The sequence below is a fragment of the Elgaria multicarinata genome, chromosome 8, assembly GCF_023053635.1.
Source record: "Elgaria multicarinata webbii isolate HBS135686 ecotype San Diego chromosome 8, rElgMul1.1.pri, whole genome shotgun sequence".
Taxonomy (NCBI): Eukaryota; Metazoa; Chordata; class Lepidosauria; order Squamata; family Anguidae; genus Elgaria; species Elgaria multicarinata.
The window spans coordinates 47,905,772-47,929,533 of NC_086178.1; the positions used below are offsets into that span (position 1 = coordinate 47,905,772).

The following is a 23,762-nucleotide window of genomic DNA, read 5'->3' on the forward strand; positions in this document are numbered from 1 at the left end:
AGCAAAATACAAAAGATCATCCACAGAAGAGGTGAAGATATGAGCTTTGGAAAAAATAATACTGGCCCTTAATCAGTGTAATTGAAGTATTGCATTGCATTAGGTCCACCAATATTAGTCCATTTCTATTCCCCTGAAGAAACTCTAATCTTGGCTCAGTACTTCTAACACTTGTGTATAAATAAGCACCCAGTCAGCTTTTACTTGACAAGTTAATTTTATTGGAAGTGGCAGATCCCTCTCATTGCTCATTTGAAAACCAAGACATTGTTGCTTTGAATACTGGAGACACGTTTAAGAGCTTTCGGGTGACATTGTGTGAGCTAATGCAAGGTACCTTTTATAAATAGCACAAAGTAGCAGCTTCCTGTTTTCCCTTTGTTCAATGTTCCCATCTGCTTTGTAAGCAGTCCTGGAGGATAACAGTAAAGGTAAATGGATTCTTCATCTTCCTCCCCATGTTCTCTACTCAGCTATCCATAAGCAATATTGAGAAGCAGCAGACGCAGCTTGGAAGATGTCTTTCTCAAAGGAAGGCATCCATACCACTGACTGAGTCTACACATTTAGGAAATGACACTTCCAAATGATTTCTTTCAGCTTGTCGCTGCTCCAGAGGAAGAACTAGTTGGAATCTCAGATGATTAAGGTATGATAGGGTACTTCTCAGCCAGAATCAGAGATCATGCCCATTAGCAATTTGGACATGAGTAAAAGTCTAAAATGGGGTGAAGAATTGAGAGAGAAACATGGGCTATGTTTTGAGAATGTCAGCTATGACTTTCTCCAGCTGTTGGCACCACACATATTTCAGATTAATTGGAAGCCAAATATCACTTAATCTCTACAACGTTTGAAGACTTTAGTTAGACCCCTGCCCCTTCTCTAAGCTGCAGGAGTAATTAAGCATTTAGCTTCCCTTTTTAACAAGTGCATAATACTCTGCCAAAATATTTGAGCCTTGGTATGAGTGTGTTCGTACTCAAGATACTAAGCAGAGTAGGAGCACATTCACACCAAGCTCTAGCCAATGTCAACAGAATGCAGCAGCAGTCAAAACCTACCTCAAAAAAGGGGGCAAGTAGACAGACAGGAGAAAGAGGAGGCAAGCTTCACTTTTCTCAGCAACTGCTAGCCTCAATCTTCTTGTTCTATTAGCTGAGGAGAAACTTGAAACAAAACCCTCGAGTAGCACCAGCATATATGCCCATCTCACTGGGTGGCCGCTCCTTGCTGATCCAAGTATATGCTCACATATACTTCGTCCCTAGTCAGAGCAGGGAGCTGCCCCGGTCCCCACTTCCCTTTTGGAATGTTTTTGCCTAAGGATTTCCATTTTTCCAGCAGTCAGGATTTTGCTTTGAAACAAGGTCTGACCTGAGAAAAATTGGATATGATTAAAAACCTCCATGAAATACACGGTAGAAATTACCCTCCTAGGGCTCTGCAAAGCAGTCCATGATCATTTGTATTGCAAATCCCAACCTAGGTGGTCATGAAACACACACACAAAGGCTCTGAAATGTCTGGGAATCCATAGCACAATGTTAACATCCAACAGCAGATGGTGATGGATTCACGATGCAGTTCATATGGAGCTGGGGGGGGAGGGGAGTCACCCTCTTTTTGAGTAATCAAGAGCAAACTCCTCAGCGTGCTGAAGTCAGGTGGTTCCTGCTGTGCGAGAACCTGAGGGACAAAGAGAACAAAGGAAATTTGCTAGGTTTCTTCCTAGTGAGCTCTCATTGTCATCCCCATACCAGCTTTCTTCAAAATGATGGCCTTAGACCAAATATCGAAGATCGTGCTTAACTGGAATTAATTGACCCGGATTAATGGCCACTTCCTGGTTCTGGATTTCACCATTCTACCTGAATACCAGACTTTAGAAGAGAGTCTGAGGTTCAAAACAGAGTTCTATCTTAGGTCCAAACTAAGCAGTATCACAAGCAGAATATGCACTGGGGAAGGGTATAGGATTGGTTTCTGCTATGCCTCCCTCTTCATCCTCCAGACCAAAATTACATCTGGTCAGATCAACAGTGTTCAGCACTCACCTTTGCACTCGCTCCACCATGTGTGCGATCAGTTTATCAGAGATTCCTGGACAAGACTCCTCAGCTAAGCTAAAAGCATTCTCCAGTTCCTCCATGGCTCCTACGTTGCCTCCAGTCTGCTTGTGCTTGTCTTTGAGCTGCCAAGAAGTTAAGAGTTAGTAAATTGTTGGAACAGTAGAAAGGTCTAAGCAGCAGCACAGAGCTATTAACGTTCGTTTTTGTTGGAGCCAACAGCATTCATTGGCATAGTTATAAATTAGTATGTTTTTCCAATTGCATGCCTATAACAACAGGAGTGAGCAGGCTTCAGGCTTGTCAGATCCACTTTGTTTACTCCTAGATTCTTAAGTTCCAGCAGCCAGGTGCAAGAGACGTATACTCAGAATTAAACAACAGGATGTCTCTGATTACATTCTGGGCCTATGAACTTGTTTTCAATACTAGAACTGACCTGAGCTCACAGTCCTTTCCTGGTTACCCCAAGCTTTCCTCATTTCAGCAGCCTAATTTCTATGAAAAAAAGTCATTCTACTGCTGCCATTGTTAAACAGCTGAGAATCCGAACCCCTTGCTGTTCTACTGCAAATGACCCAGAGGTCTACCTTCTACCTACCCCTGCTCTAGAACATGGACAACTCCACAGGGCTTACTGCTGCAATACTGAGCTCGCTTACTTGCTGTCGTTGAGATTTACTTTCATATATGGGTTTAAGAACAGGGTGTGAGTTTCCTTTTCTCTTGAACAGCCTTGTGGATGTTGGCAACACTTGTCAGAGTAAGCAGTCAACCATCCAACACTACTCTGTAATGCACCCAGTTGTTTGCTTCATGTAAGAGGTTATGCAGTGGCCAGTGCCCCTGGGAAACTGGCAACTCCATCTAAGCATGCTGTTTGACTAAAGCGTTCAAACAAAATCAAAGCGACCGCTAGAGAGAGCAACATTATCTATTGGGGTTACAGCACGTAGGGGCTAGGGAGCAGGAGGTCCATTTCCCCATCACTCCCCCTCTTTATAGTACTCCTACTCTATGCACTTATTGTTTCCCACCTCACCCCTGCCCAGAACACCCTATATTTTCTTTCTCCATAGACTAAAACAATTGCCAAACACATTTTGCAACCAAGACCATTTAGCAAAGTTTAGATAGCAAATTTTAGGCTGGATCTAGACTTGGGGTTGTATCCAATGTTACTTTAACTTGTCCCATTCATTTCAATGGCTGTACTTGAAGTAGGACTAATATTACATTCAGCCCTCAGTCATGACTAACTTAAGCCTCATTGATTTCATCGGGTCTGCTCTTAAGTATGACTAAATCTGGATCCAACTCTTTGATTGCAGCCCTAAACTTGGAATTTAGGGCAGAAGTCTAGGCCAACTTGTGTATAACAATGCAAACATAATATTCATTAGGTAATACAAAGCTGAGTTCCATTAAAAATATATAGTTCAGTCATAATAGGATGGGTTTCCCACCCGCTTTCCTTGGAATCTCCTACTATGTTTCAGTAACACTCTTGGAGTTTAGACTGTAGATGAAATTTAGACTGTAGCTCCAGTCAGGCTGCATTATAAGAATTTCTCTAGAGATAGCATAGCTAGCTTTAAAGCAAAGCTGAAAGCAAAAGCCATTATTGATAAGAGCAATCATTTTATAAATGAAAGCTTGTTTGGCTTAATAACTCTCCCCTTCATCAGCTGTGGAAATTAAATGGCTTTGACCTGTCCTCACAAAGCCTGGCTTGTAATCCAGGGATCAACTAGTTGTCCTTTGCCGAGTTCAAGCTCCCTCCCACATCATCAGGATGTAGAACAAGGCATAGTTTAATGTTAACAGTCTGGGAGAAGAACAATGTGTATTCTTAGTCCCCCTGGTGGACGGAAATGACTTTTGTTGGAGCGCATAGAAGAGCATCCACCATAAAGCCAAACAAGCCTTCACAGTAGCCTAAAGGTTTACAACATACGTGCATCTATTACATGACTTGATTGGTACCAACTGCTTAATTTGTTTTCTCCTTAAGAGAGTATTGTTTTGTATTGAACTAAAGAACTATGGGACAAAAACCCAAAGCATGCAGTAATTCCACTTTTTACAACAATTAATGGGAAAGCTGTGGTGTGTGAGTCTATGAGCTTTGCTGGATTGCAGTCATTACATACACACAACACTTGGCAGCTTCTTGCATCCTCAGCTTCAAAAAGCAGGATATGCAAGAGACAGACTAAATGTCATGGAACAGCTATGTGCATTCATTTGTCTACCTACAGTTGTGTGAAAAAGAAAGTACACGCTCTTGGAATTGTATGATTTTACATATCAGGAAATAATAACAATCACCTGTTCCTTAGCAGGTCTAAAAATTAGGTAAATACAACCTCAGATGAACAAAAACACATGACATATTATACCATGTCATGATTTATTTAACAGAAATAAAGCCAAAATGGAGAAGCCATGTGTGAAAAAGTAAGTACACCTTATGATTCAATAGCTTGTAGAACCACCCTTAAAAGCAATAACTTGAAGTAATCGTTTTCTGTATGACTTTATCAGTCCCTCACATCGTTGTGGAAGAATTTTGGCCCACTCTTCTTTACAACGTTGCTTCAGCTCATTGAGGTTTGAGGGCATTTGTTTATGCACAGCTCTCTTGAGGTCCCGCCACAGCATTTCAATCGGGTTGAGGTCTGGACTTTGACTGGGCCATTGCAACACCTTGATTCTTTTATTTTTCAGCCATTCTGTTGTAGATTTGCTGGTGTGCTTGGGATCATTGTCCTGTTGCTTGACCCAATTTCAACCAAGCTTTAGCTGTCGGACAGATGGCCTCAGATTTGACTCTAGAATACTTTGGTATACAGAGGAGTTCATGGTCGACTCAATGACTGCAAGGTTCCCAGGTCCTGTGGCATCATCATCATCAGTTTATTGTGCTAGCCGAAGGCCATGACAAATACATCCATAAAAAAGCATACAAGTATAAAAGTACACAACAGTTTAAAATAACCAAGAGAACCATACAGGCAACCTTAAATTCACTGTGACTAAAGCTCTCATTTCGCTCAGCACTCTGAGTCTCCGTGGCAGTTTATAGCAATTTTATCTAGTTCTCTCTTCCTAATCTTTTTCGCTGCCAGTGCAAACAGGTTCACTTTATGAGTGACAAAACTGTTGGTATCGCTAAGGAGGAAGAGAACTGTTTCTGCTTGGTCATTCATGCCTCCATATGTCAGCAGCGGTTTCAAGAGTCTCTCTCTCTTGGGTCCCTATACAGAGGGCAAGTTAACATATAGTGTGCTATGTCTTCTACTTGTTGTTGACCACAGATACATAATCTCGATTCAAATGGTACCTTGTGGTAGCGATCAAGGTCCTGTGGCTGCAAAAAAAAGCCCAAATCATCACCCCTCCACCACCGTGCTTGACAGTTGGTATGAGGTGTTTGCGTTGATACGCTGTGTTTGGTTTTCACCAAACGTGGCGCTATGCATTATGGCCAAACTTCTCCACTTTGGTCTCGTCTGTCCAAAGGACATTGTTCCAGAAGTCTTGTGGTTTGTTCAGATGCAACTTTGCAAACCTAAGCCGTGCTGCCACATTCTTTTTAGAGAGAAGACGCTTTCTCCTGGCAACCCTTCCAAACAAACCATATTTGTTCAGTCTTTTTCTAATTGTACTGTCATGAACTTTAACGTTTAATATGCTCACTGAGGCCTGTAGAGTCTGAGATGTAACTCTTGGGGTTTTTGCAATTTCTCTGAGCATTGCACGGTCTGACCTTGGGGTGATTTTGCTGGGACGTCCTCTCCTGGGAAGATTGGCAACAGTCTTGAATGTTTTACACTTTTGAATCATCTTTCTCACTGCAGAATGATGGACTTTAAATTGTTTGGAAATGGCCTTATAACCCTTCCCAGATTGATGGGCAGCAGCAATTGCTTCTCTAAGCTCATTGCTGATGTCTTTCCTCCTTGGCATTGTGTTAACACACACCTGAATGCTCCAGACCAGCAAACTGAAAAAAACTTTGGCTTTTATAGAGGTGGTCATACTTGCTGATGATCAGTTAATCACAGGCATTTGATTAGCAGCACCTGTCTGCTACTTAGCATCTTAATTCCTATGGAAGCAGTAAGGGTGTACTTACTTTTTCACACATGGCTTCTCCATTTTGGCTTTATTTCTGTTAAATAAATCATGACACGGTGTAATTTGTCATGTGTTGTTGTTCATCTGAGGTTGTATTTACCTAATTTTTAGACCTGCTAAGGAACAGATGATTGTTATGTCCTGATAAGTAAAATCATACAATTCCAAGAGGGTGTACTTTCTTTTTCACACAACTGTATGCATAAAGCAGAGGAGAAGGTCTATTTTTTCCTAAGCACAGAGGGAAGCAAAATCCAGCCGCCGCCTCTGCATTCCTTTCTTTCAAGCACATTTCTCCCAGCCCAGCAAGCTTGAACTGCTTGAACAGAGTGCAGCAAGGTAAGGCGGGGGAGGAGCAGGTGTGAGTGGAGCAGGTGTGTGCGTGTGTGTGAATACTCATGGCTGCGTGGTCACATGTAGTTTGGCTTGAACACGTTTAGATTTGTGAGCCACAGCCATTTGTCATCCAAATACCGAGAAGGGGGCAGAAAACAGGAGGAGCTGTAGCATTACAGTGCATGGCTTGGCAGCACTGGCAGAAACTGAGAAGGCATTGCAAGCAAAGGACTATGAGCAGAAAAGCAGAAAATGCATTGCACTATGGGAGTGTACACACACACACAGCCTATTCTTCAGCTTCTGCCCCTGATGCTTCCTATCGTATTCTAATCCAACATCCACAGTTACTCAGCAAAACCGTTCACATGTTACAGGCTGGTATATGAAAAGAAGTCAGACGCTGCCATCGCCTCACCTCTCCAAACACAGGACGTACGAGAGTAGAGAGACATTGTGACCGTGGCTGCCTCTTGATGGGTTCAACAGGCTAGAAAAGGGGAAAAGGAAGGTTGCTTATCAATGTTACCCCCTTAGCCATCTTTTCAACCAGTTATTTTCTCTTTGTCTATGGAGTTTTTTATTATTATTATTTATTTATTTATTTCATTTTTATACCGCCCAATAGCCGAAGCTCTCTGGGCAGTTCACAAAAATTAAAACCAAGATAAAACAACCAACAGGTTAAAAGCACAAATACAAAATACAGTATAAAAAGCACAACCAAGATAAAACCACACAGCAAAATTGATATAAGATTAAAATACAGAGTTAAAACAGTAAAATTTAAATTTAAGTTAAAGTTAAGTGTTAAAATACTGAGTGAATAAAAAGGTCTTCAGCTGGCGACGAAAGGAGTACAGTGTAGGCGCCAGGCGGACCTCTCTGGGGAGCTCATTCCACAGCTGGGGTGCCACAGCGGAGAAAGCCCTCCTCCTAGTAGCCACCTGCCTCACTTCCTTTGGCAGGGGCTCACGGAGAAGGGCCCCTGTAGATGATCTTAAGGTCCGGGTAGGTACATATGGGAGGAGGCGTTCCTTCAAATAACCTCGCCCCAAACTGTTTAGGGCTTTAAATGTCAATACCAGCACTTTGAATCTGGCCCGGACCTGGACTGGCACCCAATAAAGTTGTAAAAGGACTGGCGTTTCTATTGGCAAGCAAAGTGGAGACAGCAGCCACTGGGTTCACAAAACATGCTAACCCACCATGGACTATTGTGTTGTCTGAACGCAGTGTTTTCCCCGCAGGGTGGGTTATGTTGTCTGAATGCAGGGTATTTTCTGCAGGATGGCTCGCTAACCATGAAGTGTGGTCTATTTTTCTCAAAAAAGCCTCCTTAAAAACCTACCGCTTGTTGTTGAGTAGTTCAGGATGGTTACCAAGCTACACTGCTTGGTTAACAATCAACCATGCAAAAAGTGTACTGTGTTCAGACAACATAACTCACCATGCAGAAAAAGTGCTGCATTCAGATGACACGATAACTCAAACTTCAACAACAACCTACATTGGGTGGGTTAGCGGGTTGTGTAAGAATCTTCTCGTTTCTGCTGCAGACTCTCAGCAGCTCCCGCTCTGGCTCCAGCGTTGGTAGGAATAGCAAGCTATCTCTTGGGAGCATAATTGTATAGTAGGAGTGGGAAAACTGATGCCATTCAGATGTTTTGGCTTACAAGTCCCTTAGTCCCTCAGAATTGGTCATGCTGGCTTGGATTGTGGACGTTGAAGTCAAAAACTTCTGGCAGGCACCAGGTTGTCTACCTCTGTACTATGCTATTTTCTGGTAGCAAATTACAAGCAGCATTACCATTCTCTGCAAAGATCCTATATTAGAGCTGGGTTACTTAAAAGGGACTCTTTGAAGTTAACAAAGAACAGGGCAGAGTAAGCACAGGCCCCAAATGCCAAATCACGTCGAGTTGTAATATCAGGGCCATGGTTGAAAATTTCCCTAGACCGACCCCCCACTAGCTTGGGACTCTGTTCAGCTGCACCGGAATCAAACTGACCTTCTGGGACCCATGATGAGGCATCCCTTTGTGCAGCTTGTTCAAGGAATTGGGGCGAATGGTTGGTGGGAAAGTCCAGATGGGTCCCTGATCTCGCTCATCTGCGTCTCCATCACTAGAAATAAAAGAGGTACAGAGGTCATATCCAAAGGTAGTATTGAGTATAGGAAGCTATGCGCAGGCCAAGAGTGGTTTTTTTTTTGGGGGGGGGGGCACAGGACTTCCCCAATTGCTGGTGTGTCCAGCTTAACCCCACTTTTTCACAATTAGTTCAGTGTCTGCCACTTCCCAACCAAGATATCAAGGGACTACAATGCACTTGGTACCAAACGCAAAGCGCACCCCCTTTCCCCAGTAGATGCCCAACTCAATCCCCAGAACTGGGTACTCCTACTCCGCGGCTCTCTTTTGCTATCTTTTTTAAAAAAAATGGAAACAGCCATGGCAACTTATAGAGTTTTTGCTCCCATCTCCCCTCCCCAACTGTTATTAGTTCTACCTTAAAATAAGGTTTCACAGATGTTATTTGTCCAGAGCTCAATTTATGCTATGCAGAGACCTTTCTCGGTAACAACTCACGTGTGATTTATCTTAATCCGGGGGTAGGGGGGGAAGAGGACGGAACAAAAGAACAAGGAAGACATACATGTCTGAGTCGTCCGAGCTGGAATCCTCGCCGTGCCCTTCTGACTTCCAGCGTTTGTACCGGTCGATGAGCTCCATGAGAAATGACGTTTTCTTGGTGTAACGCGTGATAAATTTGTGCTTTAGCAATTCCTTTGCAGTGGGCCTCTGCGCAAAGACAGAAGACAAGACAAGGTGCTTTAGCTGGCAGAAGCCATAACAAAAAAGGTAGGCAGCCACTGTGGGTTTCTGAGGAGTCTTTCTATTTGGAAGAGGACTCTGGCCTGCTGTGCCTTTTCCTGCTGGTTCGTCTCCAAAGGTCCAGCACTAAGCTTCCTGCTAACTGGCGGTTGTCAAGTTTCCTGACTCTCAAGCGATCCCTGACCCTAATGCCCAGGCTCTGCTTACAAGGGGAGGCAGGAAGAAGACTTACAAATCTGGGGTCCTTGTTAAGGCAGGCTTCCACGAATTCCTTAAAGGGCTTACTGTGGTGTCCCTCCAGCGTCGGAGGGTTGTTTTTGGGAATCAGGAAGAGAACTCTCATTGGATGCAAATCAGAATTCGGAGGCTCTCCCTTTGCCAGTTCAATAGCAGTAATGCCAAGGGACCAAATGTCTGCCTGAAAGACAAATGAAAGAGAAAGAACTTAGGACACTCTGCCTTAGCCTGGCACAAAAGAGGCCAACACTGCATAGACATGCTGCTTTGGTCCCTGTTCACAGGAAAACGGGGGGTCATCTAGAGAATCATTTACATGCTTCCTTGAATGCTTCTGTGTGCAACTGTGTGTGTGACAAATGTGTGTTACCGTGTGGGCGCCTCTCTAATCTGTGTCGAAACAAAAGGACCGAGTTATTTATGGTCGGCAAATCCATAGTTTTATTCAGCCAAGATTGACTAAAAGTGAAGACAATCGTGAAGTTCAAGAGCGTTGGCCATTGGAAAGCAAGGAGAAGTGGAGAGTTGCTGCACACCTCAGATTCTCTATTTTTTTAATAAGTAGTCCTGTAATCAACCTTATTCTCTCTAGCAAGCTTTTTATGCTCACTGACTTCAAGTCCTATCAGAATGGTTTCTTTTTAAAAATAGTAATTCTTTTAAGATGTCCCTTGGGCTGGGGTGGGAGAATGAGTCAGCTAGTGCATTCAAACCACTGATGTGGACAGAGGAAGCAAAACAAGAGCAGGCACATGCCCCGAGAGGCTATGATGCGTGGGTTGTGCTTGCGTGGGAACGCCTGCACCAACTTCTCAGAGATGAACATCTATATGTGTCTTTTGTTCTTCCTAACGCGCAGGGCAATCACCTGACAAGATAACATGACATGTATTCCAGCCGATGGGACTTGTATGCTTTCGCTAGCTCCTCTCAGCTCACCTTGAAGTCATAGGCTGACTGCTTGATGACTTCGGGTGCCATCCAAAATGGAGTCCCAACAAAGGTGTTCCTCTTGATCTGAGTGTCTGTCAGTTGGCCAGCCACGCCAAAGTCAGCTAGTTTCACATCCCCTTGCTCCGAAAGTAGTACGTTGGCAGCTGTTCATGCAAAAAAGTCAGAGAGGAACCTGAATCAAAGCGGTGGACAAAGCTCTCTCTTGCAACAAGGTGGCTTTCTGAAGGCCTGGAAAACAGTTTTGTATCAATTCCCAGGTGGGACAAGGGGGAGACAGGATCAGTGCCTTTGGCAAGCGCACAAATTATGGCAAAGCACATGCAGAAAGGTGGCTCAGCCTTCTCCCCACTTCAGCCCAATCCCTTATGCCAGCCTTCCCCAACCTGGTGCCCTTCTGATGTTGGACTTTCCTCCCAACAGCCCCAGCCAGCATGGCCAATGGGCAGGAATTCTGGGAACTGTAGTTCAAAATATCTGGAGGGCACCAGGTTGGGCAAGGCAGACTTATGCTTTCAAACTAGTTCAGTGGGATTATGTTGTTGCCCTGTGTGAACGACAAAGTCTTGTTCAACTCCATTTCGGTCTCTATTTTCAATCTCCTCTCCTGCTTTGCTGCTTCCATTTTCTTTATCATATTGGAAATACCACGGCAAGCATTTGGGGGCATTAACCCTGGCTTTTATTGTTTTTCAAGGCCTTTATAAAAAGAGATCATCAAACATAAGAGCTATAAAGTACATGGTACAAACACACTACAAATCCCAGTGAAAAACAGTGATGTATTTAAGTTGGCCAACTGAAGAGACCATCCTGCTGTGAGCCCTGCAGGACCTGGACCCTGTTCCTCTGCCTGGCTTTTTGGTGGATTGATTCCTTTTTTTAGGGCTTGAGTATGAGCCTAGAGAGAGGCTGTGGGGCCGTGGGTGTTCCATCTGATATGGCTGGTGCTCCTGTCAAAGCCCTGGTCAATCTGTGGAATGCAGAAATTACCTAGACAGTTGCCACAATTGCTCTCGGTAGTAGAGCTCATATGGCTCTTTGTGGTACGCCTCAGAGCTGACAGCGATGAAACAAAACAGGAGAAAGTTTGAGTGCAGGGGGAGAAAAACTCCTAATCGAACCCTGGAGAGTGCCTGTGGCCACACTCCTTATGTCAGTGAGGCAAGGGGAAAAATATTCACTGCCTCTATTTAATCCTCCATATACCACCCAGCAGAGCTTTTGGGGGTCTTCCAGAACCTATTACATGCTGGCCCTAAGAACACTGGGCCCATTTGAGGCCTGCTGTTACACACTGGCTAAGCACTTCCAAGATAAAATCTCTTGCACCCGCCATGGCCTTAGACTCTGATGTTACTGCAGGTGAATCCGGTGAGGTTCCTGGAGCACAGCCTGGTCCAGTTTTCTTGGATGTGTTTTAGTTTGTAGAACTTGAGGACGTGACCATTTTCATATTGGATTCTTGCCCCTCTTGGCTTATAAAACCCCCTAGGGAGGGAACAGATGCCTGGGCAAGGGAGGTAATTATTACCTCCTTGCAAGAGAGAGTGGTTCTGAGCTGACTGAAAGAGGTGGTGGTGAGACCTCTCCTGAATAAATCCTCTCTGGACCCGTACGATCTTAAGAACTTTTGGCCATTGGCAAATGTCTCTTTCCTGGGCAAAGTCCTTGAGCGGGTGGTGGCCAACCAGTTCCAGACACTCTTGGATGAGACCAAATATCTGGATCCATTTCAGTCAGGGTTCAGGGCCAGGTTTTGGCATAGAAGCAGCCTTAGTTGTTCTGTATGAAGACCTATGTCAGGAGAGAGACAAAGGGAATGTGACCTTGTTGATTCTCTTTGATCTCTCAGTGGTTTTTGATACCATCAACCATGGTATCCTTCTTGGGCAATTGTCTGAGCTGGAAGTGGGGGATACTGCATTGCAGTGGTTCCACTCCTACTTGGATGGCCAGCTCCAGAAGGTGGTGCTTGGGGAACATTGCTCGGCCCCATGGGTTCTCCAGCATAGCTCTCCTCAAGGGTCAGTTGTGTCCTCCATGCTATTTAACATCTACATGAAACCACTGAGTGGGGTCATCTGGAGTTTTGGAGTGCATTGCCATGCAGCTCTACTTCTCCTTTTCATCTTCATCAGGTGGGGCCTGGCTGCAACAATGGACTGGATGAGGGCTAATAAACTGAAGCTTGATCCAGACAAGACTGAGAAATTGTTAGTGGGTGGTTATTCTGACTGGATGGAAGGTGCTCAACCTATTCTGGAAGGGGTTGCATTCCCCTTGAAGGAACAGATTTGTAGCTTAGGGGTTCTCCTGGATCCATCTCTATCACTGAAGGCTCAGGTGGCCTCAGTGGCTCAGAGTGCCTTCTACCAGCTTCGGCTGGTGGCACAGTTACACCACTATCTGGATAGGGACAACCTGGTTTCAGTAACCTATGATCTGGTAATCTCCAGGTTAGATTACTGCAATGCACTCTATGTGAGGCTACCCTTGAAGATTGTTCAGAAGCTGCAGGTTATGCAAAATGTAGCAGCCAGATTAATAACTGAGACAAGAAAGTCTGAGCACATAAGACCAATTTTGGCCTGCTTGCATTGGCTGCCTGTATGTTTCAAAGCCGATTTTAACCTAGAAAATCTTACATGGCTCAGGACCACAATACCTGACAGAGCGCTATTCTCAACTTCAACTTGCCCAGACACTTCCTCTGAATGCCTCCTCTGAAGGAGGCTCAAAGGGTGGTGACAAGGAAGAGGGCCTTTTCAGTGGAGGCCCCCCCCTTCCTATGGAATGAACTCCCTGCTTAGCCTGCTTGGGGCCAACACTGCCAGGTTTTTAGCGCCAGGTTAAGACTGCCCTCTTTTCCCAGGCATTTAATGGCATATGACAAGACATTTATGTCAATCGTCTAAACAGGTCTAGTATTTTATTGAAACTGTCTTTAGCTATCTAAATAGTTTTACATTTTGTATGTGTACATTTTTGTGCTGTATTTTATGCTATACATTTATGCTGCATTTTAGTATCCTATGAATTGTTGTAAATTGCCCAGGGAGTTTCAGCTTTTGGGTGGTATAGCAATGAAATATAAAATAGTCATAAAAATAACTCTCTGGAATTCTTCAGAGCTGGTATTCTTCAGACTCTTCTGGTAGGTGCATAGATTTGTGCCAGAGTCCTGACTCCTCAGTTATTCCCAACCTGAGAATATCAGTGCAAGCAAACAGCAGGCATGGTTCCACTGGTCTCAAAGGTGAACTGGCCAAAACGAACAGGGACATGTACTTTACAAGGCTGACCTTTGATGTCTCTGTGAATTTTTCTCTCACAGTGAAGGTAGTCCAAACCCTTTAGAATTTCTCGCAGGATGGTAGCAATGTAGGTCTCCTCCAAGGGGCCAGGCTTGAGCTGCAAGAAGAGGGTAGAAAGATGGTCAGGAAGTGAGTTGCTTTCAAGAATTCAAACTTAACAACAAGAAAAGTTGCCCAGTCTCCCCTGCTTAACAAAGTTTAATCTTGGATGTCTGGTACAGTGGCTGACTGGGGGAAAAGAGAGAGAGGAATGTAACACAAGCCAATTGCATATGCATGTATATATAAAGTGAAGCAGGAACAGAGACTATACCCACCCCAAGTACAGCGGGGGGCAACTGAGATGTTCATACATAAGCTACTTGACTCAAATATTGAATAAAACTCCTCAGAGTCTACAGAGTATGGCAGTTCCGAATGAGGAGTTGAAATCATAGCTCTTGGAACCAATATTGAATTCACTTAAATTGTATATTCCAGGCTGAATGGTCGGTAAGGCAGCAGAACTGAACAACAAAGATACTTACTAGATCCAGTGCTGAGCCACCTCCCAAGTACTCCATGATTATCCACAGTTTGGTGCCCTGTGAATTAGACAAGTTGATGTGTGAGGGCAATGCAAGCCATTTTGAGATTAAATTGATTCCCAAGCTCATCCGGGTTTGCTTTAGAAGTAGTGAGATACATTTCTCAGCCTTGTACAGCCCCCAAGTACCAGAATGAGACCTGGGCAGTCCAGTAATACCATGAACCACATTTTGATGGCATTTTTTGGTCATTGCTAAAGATAAAGTGCATGAATAACTACATGGTACAGCTCTAGACAGACAGCCTCATTTAAGGCTGCAGGTGGTTGTGATGAAGTCACAGGTCTCGATGCTTCCCTTTACGGAAAACTCCTGCATACAGAGAATTGGCATGTTGGGAAGAAGGGTTGTAGCTTAGGTTTCTCCCTTACACATCTACTTGTGTGTAGGGAGATAGGGAAGTATTCAAATATGTGATCCTCAACTATAGGCTGAAGCTACATGTCTAGCAAGAGTAGCACCATATGTTTGTCCTGATCACGTAGCCTGATCCTTTATGTTGCAATAGTAAATTATTTTGACACACTGGTATCCTTAAAGTGTTCCAAAGAATTGAATAAAACAAAACAAAACGCTCCATCTTGCAGCAAATCCCACTGGCAAAACACATTTCAGTACATACATTGCGACATTGCTCATTAGTCATTTGCCCCACAGACATTGCAATCCAGACTGCCCTGGGTGCTTCAGTTACCTTCAAGTAGGAGCCATAGTAACGGGTGATGTAGGGACTGTCACACTGACTGAGTACTGTTATCTCCTGCTGAATGTCTTCAATCTCATCCTCCGCCTCTTCAAGGTCAATGATCTTGATAGCTACCACCTCCTTGGTACGGTTGTCAATTCCTTTGTACACCTCCCCGAATGACCCTTTACCTATCCTCTCCAGCTTGGTGAACAATTCCTCTGGATCAACTCGAGAGTGCTGAGTCAGCAGGAATAAATGGGAGGGGGGTGAAAAAAGAAAAAGGCGATAGTCAAACTCCCAAAACACATCCTAACATTCTAGATAGCTGAATAGTGCTTTCCCTATAACCACAGGCAAGCAGGAGTGGTGGTGGCCGCCAGTAGCATAGTGGGGGGAAATCCGCACTTTCTGGAGGCCTCGAAAAGCGTGCTTTCCCCTCCTCCACTACAATCGGGGCCTTAAAAGGTAGCCTTGTGTTAAAAGGGCCTTAAAGGCCCTGATTAGAGCACTGAGGGGTGGGAAAGCATGACTTCTGGGGCCTTTGGAAAGTGTGCAGTTCCCATGGGCACGCTAATGGCAGCTACTATTAGCATGCCTGGGGGAATTACTTTCCAGAGGCTCCAGAAAGCACGCTTTCCTGCCCCCCCCCCCAACTGGTTCAATCAGGGCCTTTAAGCACCTATCGGAGCACTGGGCAGGGCAGGAAAGCACACTTTCCGGAGCCTCCAGGAAGTGCATATTTCCCCCAACACGTGAATGGTGGCCAATTGGAGCAGCGGGCAGGGTAGGCAGCTGCCATTAGCATGGTGGGGGGAAATACACACTTTCCAGAAACTCTGGAGATGCTAGGGTGTGCCTGGGCACACCGGCATGCCCCATACACACACCTATGCCTGCAACTGCTCGCCCTCTGTTAAAATCATCTTATGATTTAAGCAAAGGACTCACCTTGCACTATAAAGGTACCCGACAAATCTTAAGGCATCCAAGAAATCCTAAGAAATGATCATAGTATGGAGGAAGCAGATACAGATGTTTCTCTCTTCCATATTATGACAACTCAGGATCATCCAATAAAAAATGATAAGCATTCCCAACAGACAAAACACGGTACTTCTCCAAAGCATACATAATGTACGGAATTTGCTAGATGTGGTGTTGGTCTTTCACTTAGATGGGTTTATACTATTGAATGTTTTTCTTATTCTGTATGTGTGGTGTGGTGAGTGTGTGTATATACACACAAACACACACACACACACCAAGGCTAAAGGGCTTTCTTTTGGGCCGGGAGCTGAGGGGGAAGCCCCTCCCCTTGGTGTCATTCTTTCTGAAAGCCTCATCTGTCAACCAAGAGGAGGTCCTTCCTAAAAGTAAAGACTGTTCCATCCCCCAAAAACCCAAGAATGGAAATGTATGGTGAGTTCAACTTGTTCTGTCTCATCCTCCCAATATACTGAATGAATGGTGAGTTGATGCAAAAACCTGACTGAATAAGCACATTTACCCAACACTGCCAGGGTGAATACTGACAGAAAAGCATGGGTGTTTAAGTCAGGAACAATTATGGCTTGCCATTAGAAGTAAATTGAGAGAGAGCACAAAAGTGCATGCATTTCCTATAATGGAATCTCAGATTAAACATTTTTTACTTTTAAAAGATCCTGCAGAAGGAGGAAAACAGCTGGTAACATTTATGAACATAATCTGAAAGGCTGCAGAATTCAGCCTTGTTGAGTCTCAGTGTTTAAAAGGAAAGTTTCTAGCCTTTCTTATGCAAAGATAAACATGAAAAATGTGTGGGCAACATTAGGTAAAATCTTTGAAGCTGGTGGGGGAAAGGTGATAACTAGGAGTCCCAGTAGTCCAGGATGAGGATTCCCTACTTTTTGCAGTTCTCTGCCCAGGACCCATTTTTGCAGTTCTTTGCCCAGTACTCAGATGCTATTTTTCATGGGCTTTCCACAGGCCCCATAAGGAGCAGGGTCCCCAGAAAGTTGAAACAAAGAATTTTGTGGCACCTTAAAAACTAACTAAGTTTGTGGCCTGTAACCTCCTTCATCACATACATCTGATGAAGTGAATGTCCATGAAACCTTATGCCAGAATGAATTGATTAGTCTTTGAGGTGATGCAAGTCTCTTCGTTGCTTTTCTGCAATATGCGAACATGGCTACCCTTCCAGAAAGCTGGGAAGAGGATTTAATATTGCTGTCTCTCTCACACACACATGCCTCTCTTCTGGCTGCCTCATCACGAAGAGAAGAGGCAAGAGCTGCATTCCATCTGGCTGAGAGAGGCGAAGCCTCAACCTGCAATGACAGTTACCTCCAGTGCTGCCTAGAAGCACACTTAGGGAGGGGGGGAGGTTTGCTATTTTTCTGAGATTGCCAAAGGCCCCACAAGAACAATGGCAGTAGTAACACTAGAGAGCTAGGGAGAGACTTTATTATCCTGCCCCACACCACTACCAAGATAGTGGTAAACCACACCTCGGAGATCATTTGATTGAAAACCAGAGTACAAATCTTTACAGTAATAATGAAACCAGAGAGGCAGAATCATACCCAAACATGCAAATTAGCTTTCAGAATAATATATACTGATTCAGCTTTTCTTGATTAAGAGTTCTTTTTTGAAGGAAAGACTATACACTTTCTTCCTTATTAGTTATTTATTAATTACATTTCTATACCGCCCAATAGCCGGAGCTCTCTAGGCGGTTCACAAAAATTAAAAACATTCAAAGTATAAAACAACAGTATAGAACCATAATATAAAATACAATATAAAAGCTCAACCAGATAAAAACAGCAGCAATGCAAAATTACAAATTTAAAACAAGTTACAATTTATTTATAGACTGTTAAAATGCTGGGAGAATAAAATGGTCTTCACCTGGTGTCTAAAAGCATATAATGTAGCTCAGAAGCAGGAAAATTATACACATTTTCCTGCTTCTGAGCTTTCCGCACATTATTCCAAAGTGCTGCTTTGAGAAGTTATAGTACAAACTCCCCTATAAATGTGTCATCAACAAGAACCGCACCTGTTTCGGTTTCTGCTCTACCTGAGATTTTAATCAGAGGTAAAGACAACTACTCTTATCATGCATAATTAAACTGATAAGATCCCGTTAAGAAACTTTTGGACAGGGTAAAAGAGATAAACAACTTGCCCTACAAAGACTGCACATGCCGCCAAACTGCAGACTTCACACCTGATTTGCGCACTAATAGTGTTATTTGCCCTATTCTGTTGTGAAGACAACAAACATCTGTGCGTCTCCACAGCAACACCCAAATAGCACAGGCCTATGAATGAACACACACACAAAATATAGGAAACAAAATGTGAGTGCTAGAGGGGAAAGAGCAGGGAGCACACACCTGGAGCACAGAAGAATGAGGAGAGGAAGTAAACAACTTCTCATATGCTTGAAGAAAAGGTGACAAAAGGATCCAAGGAAAGCGTTATCTAGTATAAAAACTAGTAGAGGCAAGAATATTCGCCAAGGAAAAAGGCACATCTAAAATCCACTGTAGCGGGATGCAGCCTAGCAAAGAGAATGGGTGAAACATCCAGAGAATCAATTTGGTCTTGCAGGAGCCTTGAGCAGGACCAGGGAGACCCAAGTTCAAAACTCCACTCAGCCATGAAGCTCACTGTGTGTCTTTGGGCCAGTCACTGACTCTCATCCTAACCAACCTTGTTGTGAGGATAAAATGGAAATAAGGGGGATTCATGTACGCCACCTTGGGCTCCTTGAAGGAAAAGGCAGGATATAAATGTAACAAATAAATTGTGGCAAGAGACTAATATGGCTACCCGTCTGGATTTTGTCACTATAGAACAGCTTGAATAAAGCCAAAATCTAAGCACTATTACTTTTGTAAGCATTGAGTTGGAAATGGTTTCATGCCCTAGTTATCAGATCAATTATCTGATTGATGTCAACTAGAGAGTGTGCCTTACTACCACAGAGGCATAGAATACCCACTGTAAATCCAGTTGTGATAGAAAGCTCAACTGTTCCCTAGACACCTTTTGCACCATTTCTAATGTGCTCACTACCCTGTTTTTTCTGCATCATCTAAATTTTGTGTCCTATATGAATTAGTTATCAAGTGTATATGTATTTGTGTTTTAACCATAGGAAACAGCAAGGAAATATCTTGGATGGGGAGACATTTTTCTCCCTCTCTCAAAATACTAGAACCTGGAGTCATCCCATCAAGCTGATTGGTGGGAGATTCAGGACAAATAAAAGGAAGGACTTCTTCACACAGCGCATAGTTAAATTATGGAACTCACTACCATACGATGTGATGGCCACCAATCTGGATGGCTTTAAAAGGGGGGTGGATAAATTCCTGGGGAAGACTATCAGTGACTAATAGCCCTGATAGTTGTGTGCTATCTCCAATGTTCGAGGCAGTAAGCCTGTGTGCACCAGTTGCTGGGGAACATGGGTGGGAGGGTGCTGTTGCACCCACGTCCTGCTTGTGGGTTCCTGGCTGACAGTTCGTTGGCCACCGTGTGAACTAGATGGACCCTTGGTCTGATCCAGCATGGCTCTTCTTATGTTCTTACGTTCTCCCGCGTCTGAGATTTCCAAGGCGATCAAGACACAAGAACCAGAAATGAAATGACAGCCGAGATTCTAAGGATACTGAGTTTTGTACCAAATTCCACACTTGAGCACAATTAGGTAGCACACACACTTCTGGCCATGCTTTCCTTGGAGAGAGATGAGGGACTTATCTTCTGCAAGTTCCCATCTTTCCCACAACTTTATCAAGAAAACAAGCTGCAGAGAGAAATGACATCTTTGCAATTCTAATTTTAAAAGAGCCAATCCTGCTACTCCTGATGCTATCCAGAGACTGGCCAATTATCAACCAGGATCACTTTATTGGGAATGTATTTAAACTATATGCATCTCTGTCAAGTTCTCATACAACATGGAAGGCTCGTTTGCTTGGGTGCTTCAGTTTAATTTTGTCTGCTTTAGGAATAACCTCCAATTCTCACTTACCTGATTGGCAAATTCCCTCAAGTGAGCCATGGCTGAACTTCAGTACTACACCCATGCACCAATCTTCTTTCACAGTAATGAGAAATGTGCTCCCTTTTCTGTGGATCACTTAATCTAGGACAAAAACACACACAAAAATGCAACCATTTAGAATTGTAAGTCTCCTGTGAACTTCACTCCACTGCACTATAAATGCTGAATAATGATTTCAACAGCTCTACCCTCTACTGGCCAACGAGATTCACACTCTTTAAGTGTGACTGGGTAACCTGGGACCAGGTTAGGCTCTCTTAGGCTAATCTACTTCACCAGCTTGTGGTGCAGATGACATGGGGGTAACCCATACCCAGGTACACCACCCAGAGCACCTTGGAGGAGGGGCTGAATAAACGTGCCATCATCTAATAATAATGACACTTACGTTTCACCCTTTAGTAATCGCATGCTAAAACAGAGATATCGCAGGCAACCAAAACTTAATTTTGGTTAAGTGAAGATAACTTTGCTATAAGGAGTGAAGCTCAAGGAAAGCACAACAGGGAATCTACTGCTCGTGGCTAAACCCACTGTGGACAAGTCCCTAAGGGCACAATCTTAAGCATGTCTAGACAGAAAAAAAAGTCCTACAACTCCCAGCATTCCCCAGCCATTGTAGGACTTTTTTCTGTCTAAACATGCATAGGATTGCACCCTAATCCTTTGAAGAAAGGAAAAAACCAGTCCAGATTACAGCAATCACTTCTCCAGTGCATGCACAAATCGCCCACCTCCAGCCCCGCTGCTAAAGAACCGCTTATCCAGCATGCCACGGAGCTTTCAGTTCGCAAAAATGAATGCTAACACAGATGGAAGAGCCAACGAGAGGGAAGGAGGAGGGGAGGGGGAAAAAACCCAATGGGAGCCTCTTTCCTAGCAGTTGAAGATCTTACAAAGAGATGGGCGCCTAATCCGGAGCAAATGGTTTGGGGATGGCAGACACAGCCCGGTTTCAAAGGGTGCAGACAATAGAAGATGCCCCGGGTCCACGTTGCCCTCTGCCCTCCTTCCCCCCCACACCCCGACAACAGCTCCACCCAGCCTCCAGATACACCTGCCATGGCAACGGTGGTGGCGCCGCCTCCGCCAGCCAGCCATCCAGCCTAGCCCCCAGCGCCATCCACCCTCCCGCCAGACACCAGCCAGGCGCCGGGTGTTCTTCGCCCCTCACCTGCACCCCGAGGCTCCGTCCCGCCCAGCCGCCCCATCCTAGCTCCGCGCGCACCAGCCCAGGATACTGAACTCGGGAACAGTAACTGCAGGGGAGGCAGGGAGGGGAATGTGAACAACCATGCGCAGGAATCTAGCTCGCCGCCTGGTCTTCTGGGAAAGGTAGTTCTTGCGCTCCACCTCTCGCGGTGGGATGGTGGGAGCCAAAGACTGTAATAACCGTCATACATCCCGAGTAGACGAGGGCAGGCGTCTGGGAAAGCGAGGACTTCTGGGAAAGGTAGTTTGTTAGGCTTTGTCCTCAGCGCCCCGGAGGAAAGAAAGGAGAGCGTTCTCACTATGTGTTGTCTTCCCTTCTGGTGGCGAGGTTGAGTGATACTGATTTTGCGTAAAGCCGAATCGCATTCGATCTCATCTGCCTCATTGTGATTGTGGTGGTGTTTCCCCCTAGCTCTCTCAATTCAGTTGCCTGCCCTATATCAAATGTCTGTTTTAAGGGCTGGTCCACCAATTCCTACAAATGTTGCGTGAAAATAAAACAATCAACATTCTTAAGTATTTATTAGGCATTCTGAATGTCTGAGTCACTCCTAAAGGAACTAGAATAAGCTAAATCTCCCATTAGTTTGGGCACATTTACACCCCTGTTCTAAACACATTTCCTTCGTAGTAAAACGTATTATTTTACGTGGCAGCTATTCCCAAGTAAGTGTGCATAGGCTGCAATCCTAAACACACTTACTTGGGAATAAACCCCACTGAAAACAATGGAATTTATATCCAAGCAAAAATGCCTAGAACTGTCCTGTTAATTGCCTTAAATTAATATAATGTTTTAGTTTAATAGAATAGGTGAGATGGCATATTTTAAATTTAAAGGTGTTGCTGAAAGCATTTGAATTACACAAGCAAGCGGGCAATTTAATCTGTACAGCCTCCAAAGATAACACTCCTTGCTTGCTCGGTTTGGTTTAGATAAATCATAAAAGGTGGGTATTTGGCTGGTGTGGCTGTTTCTCAGTTTACAGAACTGCTTTGGCTGGTCTTACTGGTTCTCGGTTTACAGAAGGTGACGGGGGCGTGGGTGGGGTCAGATTGCTCAAGTGAAAAGAAGAAAATGCATGGAAATTCCCATGGGCTCAACATTATTATTATTATTATTATTATTATTATTATTATTATTATTTATTTATATAGCACCATCAATGTACTTGGTGCTGTACAGATATGCCAGCCACCTCATAAGCGACATGACTGAGCGTATATTTAATTTACTTCTATTAATTGCTTCTTACATATTGCTGCATAGGTTACTCCATTCTGCATTTGAGTTTTATGTAAAAGTGGAGATAACAGCATAGGCTGTGTGTTGCACAAAACTCCTTTTTATGGGGGCAGGAATTATAGCAGAGAGATGTGACCCTCTGCTATGCTGTGACCCCACGCTGACACCAACCCTTGATGGTGCCCATTGAACTCAACACCTTTTCTGATCCCTTCCTTCCTTCCTTTCTGACAGTCCAGATGATACCAGAAATATGCAAGGTATGTATGGGTTACTATGCAAATAGAGTTGATTACACATAGATCTGGAAGTGACCGGATGAAAAAGAGTTAGTGCAAATGTCGCTTTAGTAGTAGATAGTTGCATACACTGAGTTAAATGAGATGATCTGGCGGTCCCTTTACAGGACCTTAAATCTAATTTCTTCTAATACTCCTTCTAAAATGTACTGAACAGTTTATGAGCATTGTCCAAAATCTTAAGAAATCCTTATATTGCCATTTCCCCCTACCAATCCTGTATCAGTTGTATTATAGTTTTCATACAAAATAATGGATGGTGTCCTATGTTTTCATGTCAGGATGCCATTCTTTATAGTTGCCATGAGAGGGCACACCAATGGCGCACACAATGTCTAACTCAGTGACTGCTGGACCTTAAAAACATTTACTCAAAAATGTCCCATCGAGTTCAACGGGGTTTAAGCTTCAATGGGGTTGGTATATGTGGTGATTAATTGATGGGTTAAAAGCTACTTGGTCACAGTTTAACCTCAAGTGCGTGGCAAAAGCAGAACTACCACTGCAGAAACATATGGTAAAGATTAAAAAGTGGATCCTCAAATGCATGTTTGAGCAAAAACAGGGGCCCAGTTTTGAAGAGGAAAAAAAATGGATTCAGTGGAGGTTGGTGACTCTGATGTCAGTAGGGCGGTGACTCTGCTCTGGGTTACAGTCAGAACTAAAAGAGCTATCCAAAGTGCAGAAGCAGATATGTTTGACATATGTTTTAAAGTTCCCTATATTTATAATAGGTAAAGAAACAAGGTTCTTAGCTTTTGTAATGGAT

General features: G+C 44.0%; 1 protein-coding gene across 1 annotated transcript; it reads right to left on the bottom strand.

The window, feature by feature from the left end:
* Positions 1-198: 198 nt before the first annotated feature.
* On the bottom strand, positions 199-21,490 carry STK25 (serine/threonine kinase 25). Its single transcript, XM_063132271.1, has 12 exons — positions 21,411-21,490; positions 20,204-20,317; positions 15,172-15,402; positions 14,418-14,474; positions 13,879-13,987; positions 10,562-10,719; positions 9,618-9,803; positions 9,207-9,352; positions 8,561-8,675; positions 6,967-7,038; positions 2,058-2,194; positions 199-1,689 (listed from the first exon to the last, which is right to left on the bottom strand). The coding sequence occupies exons 2-12, from the start codon at positions 20,231-20,233 to the stop codon at positions 1,650-1,652; spliced, it is 1,281 nt and encodes a 426-aa protein (XP_062988341.1). The 5' UTR covers positions 20,234-20,317; positions 21,411-21,490; the 3' UTR covers positions 199-1,649.
* Between the last annotated feature and the right edge of the window lie 2,272 nt (positions 21,491-23,762).

Bases quoted from the DNA above. Each gene is read 5' to 3' on its own strand.
- STK25 (XM_063132271.1), bottom strand. From the start codon at position 20,233: ATGGCTCACTTGAGGGAATTTGCCAATCAG. The intron at 15,403-20,203 runs GTAAGTGAGAAT...CTGCTGACTCAG, and splicing joins TGAGGGAATTTGCCAATCAG to CACTCTCGAGTTGATCCAGA. The intron at 10,720-13,878 runs GTCAGCCTTGTA...TTGCATGAACAG, and splicing joins AATTCACAGAGACATCAAAG to CTGCCAACGTACTACTTTCG.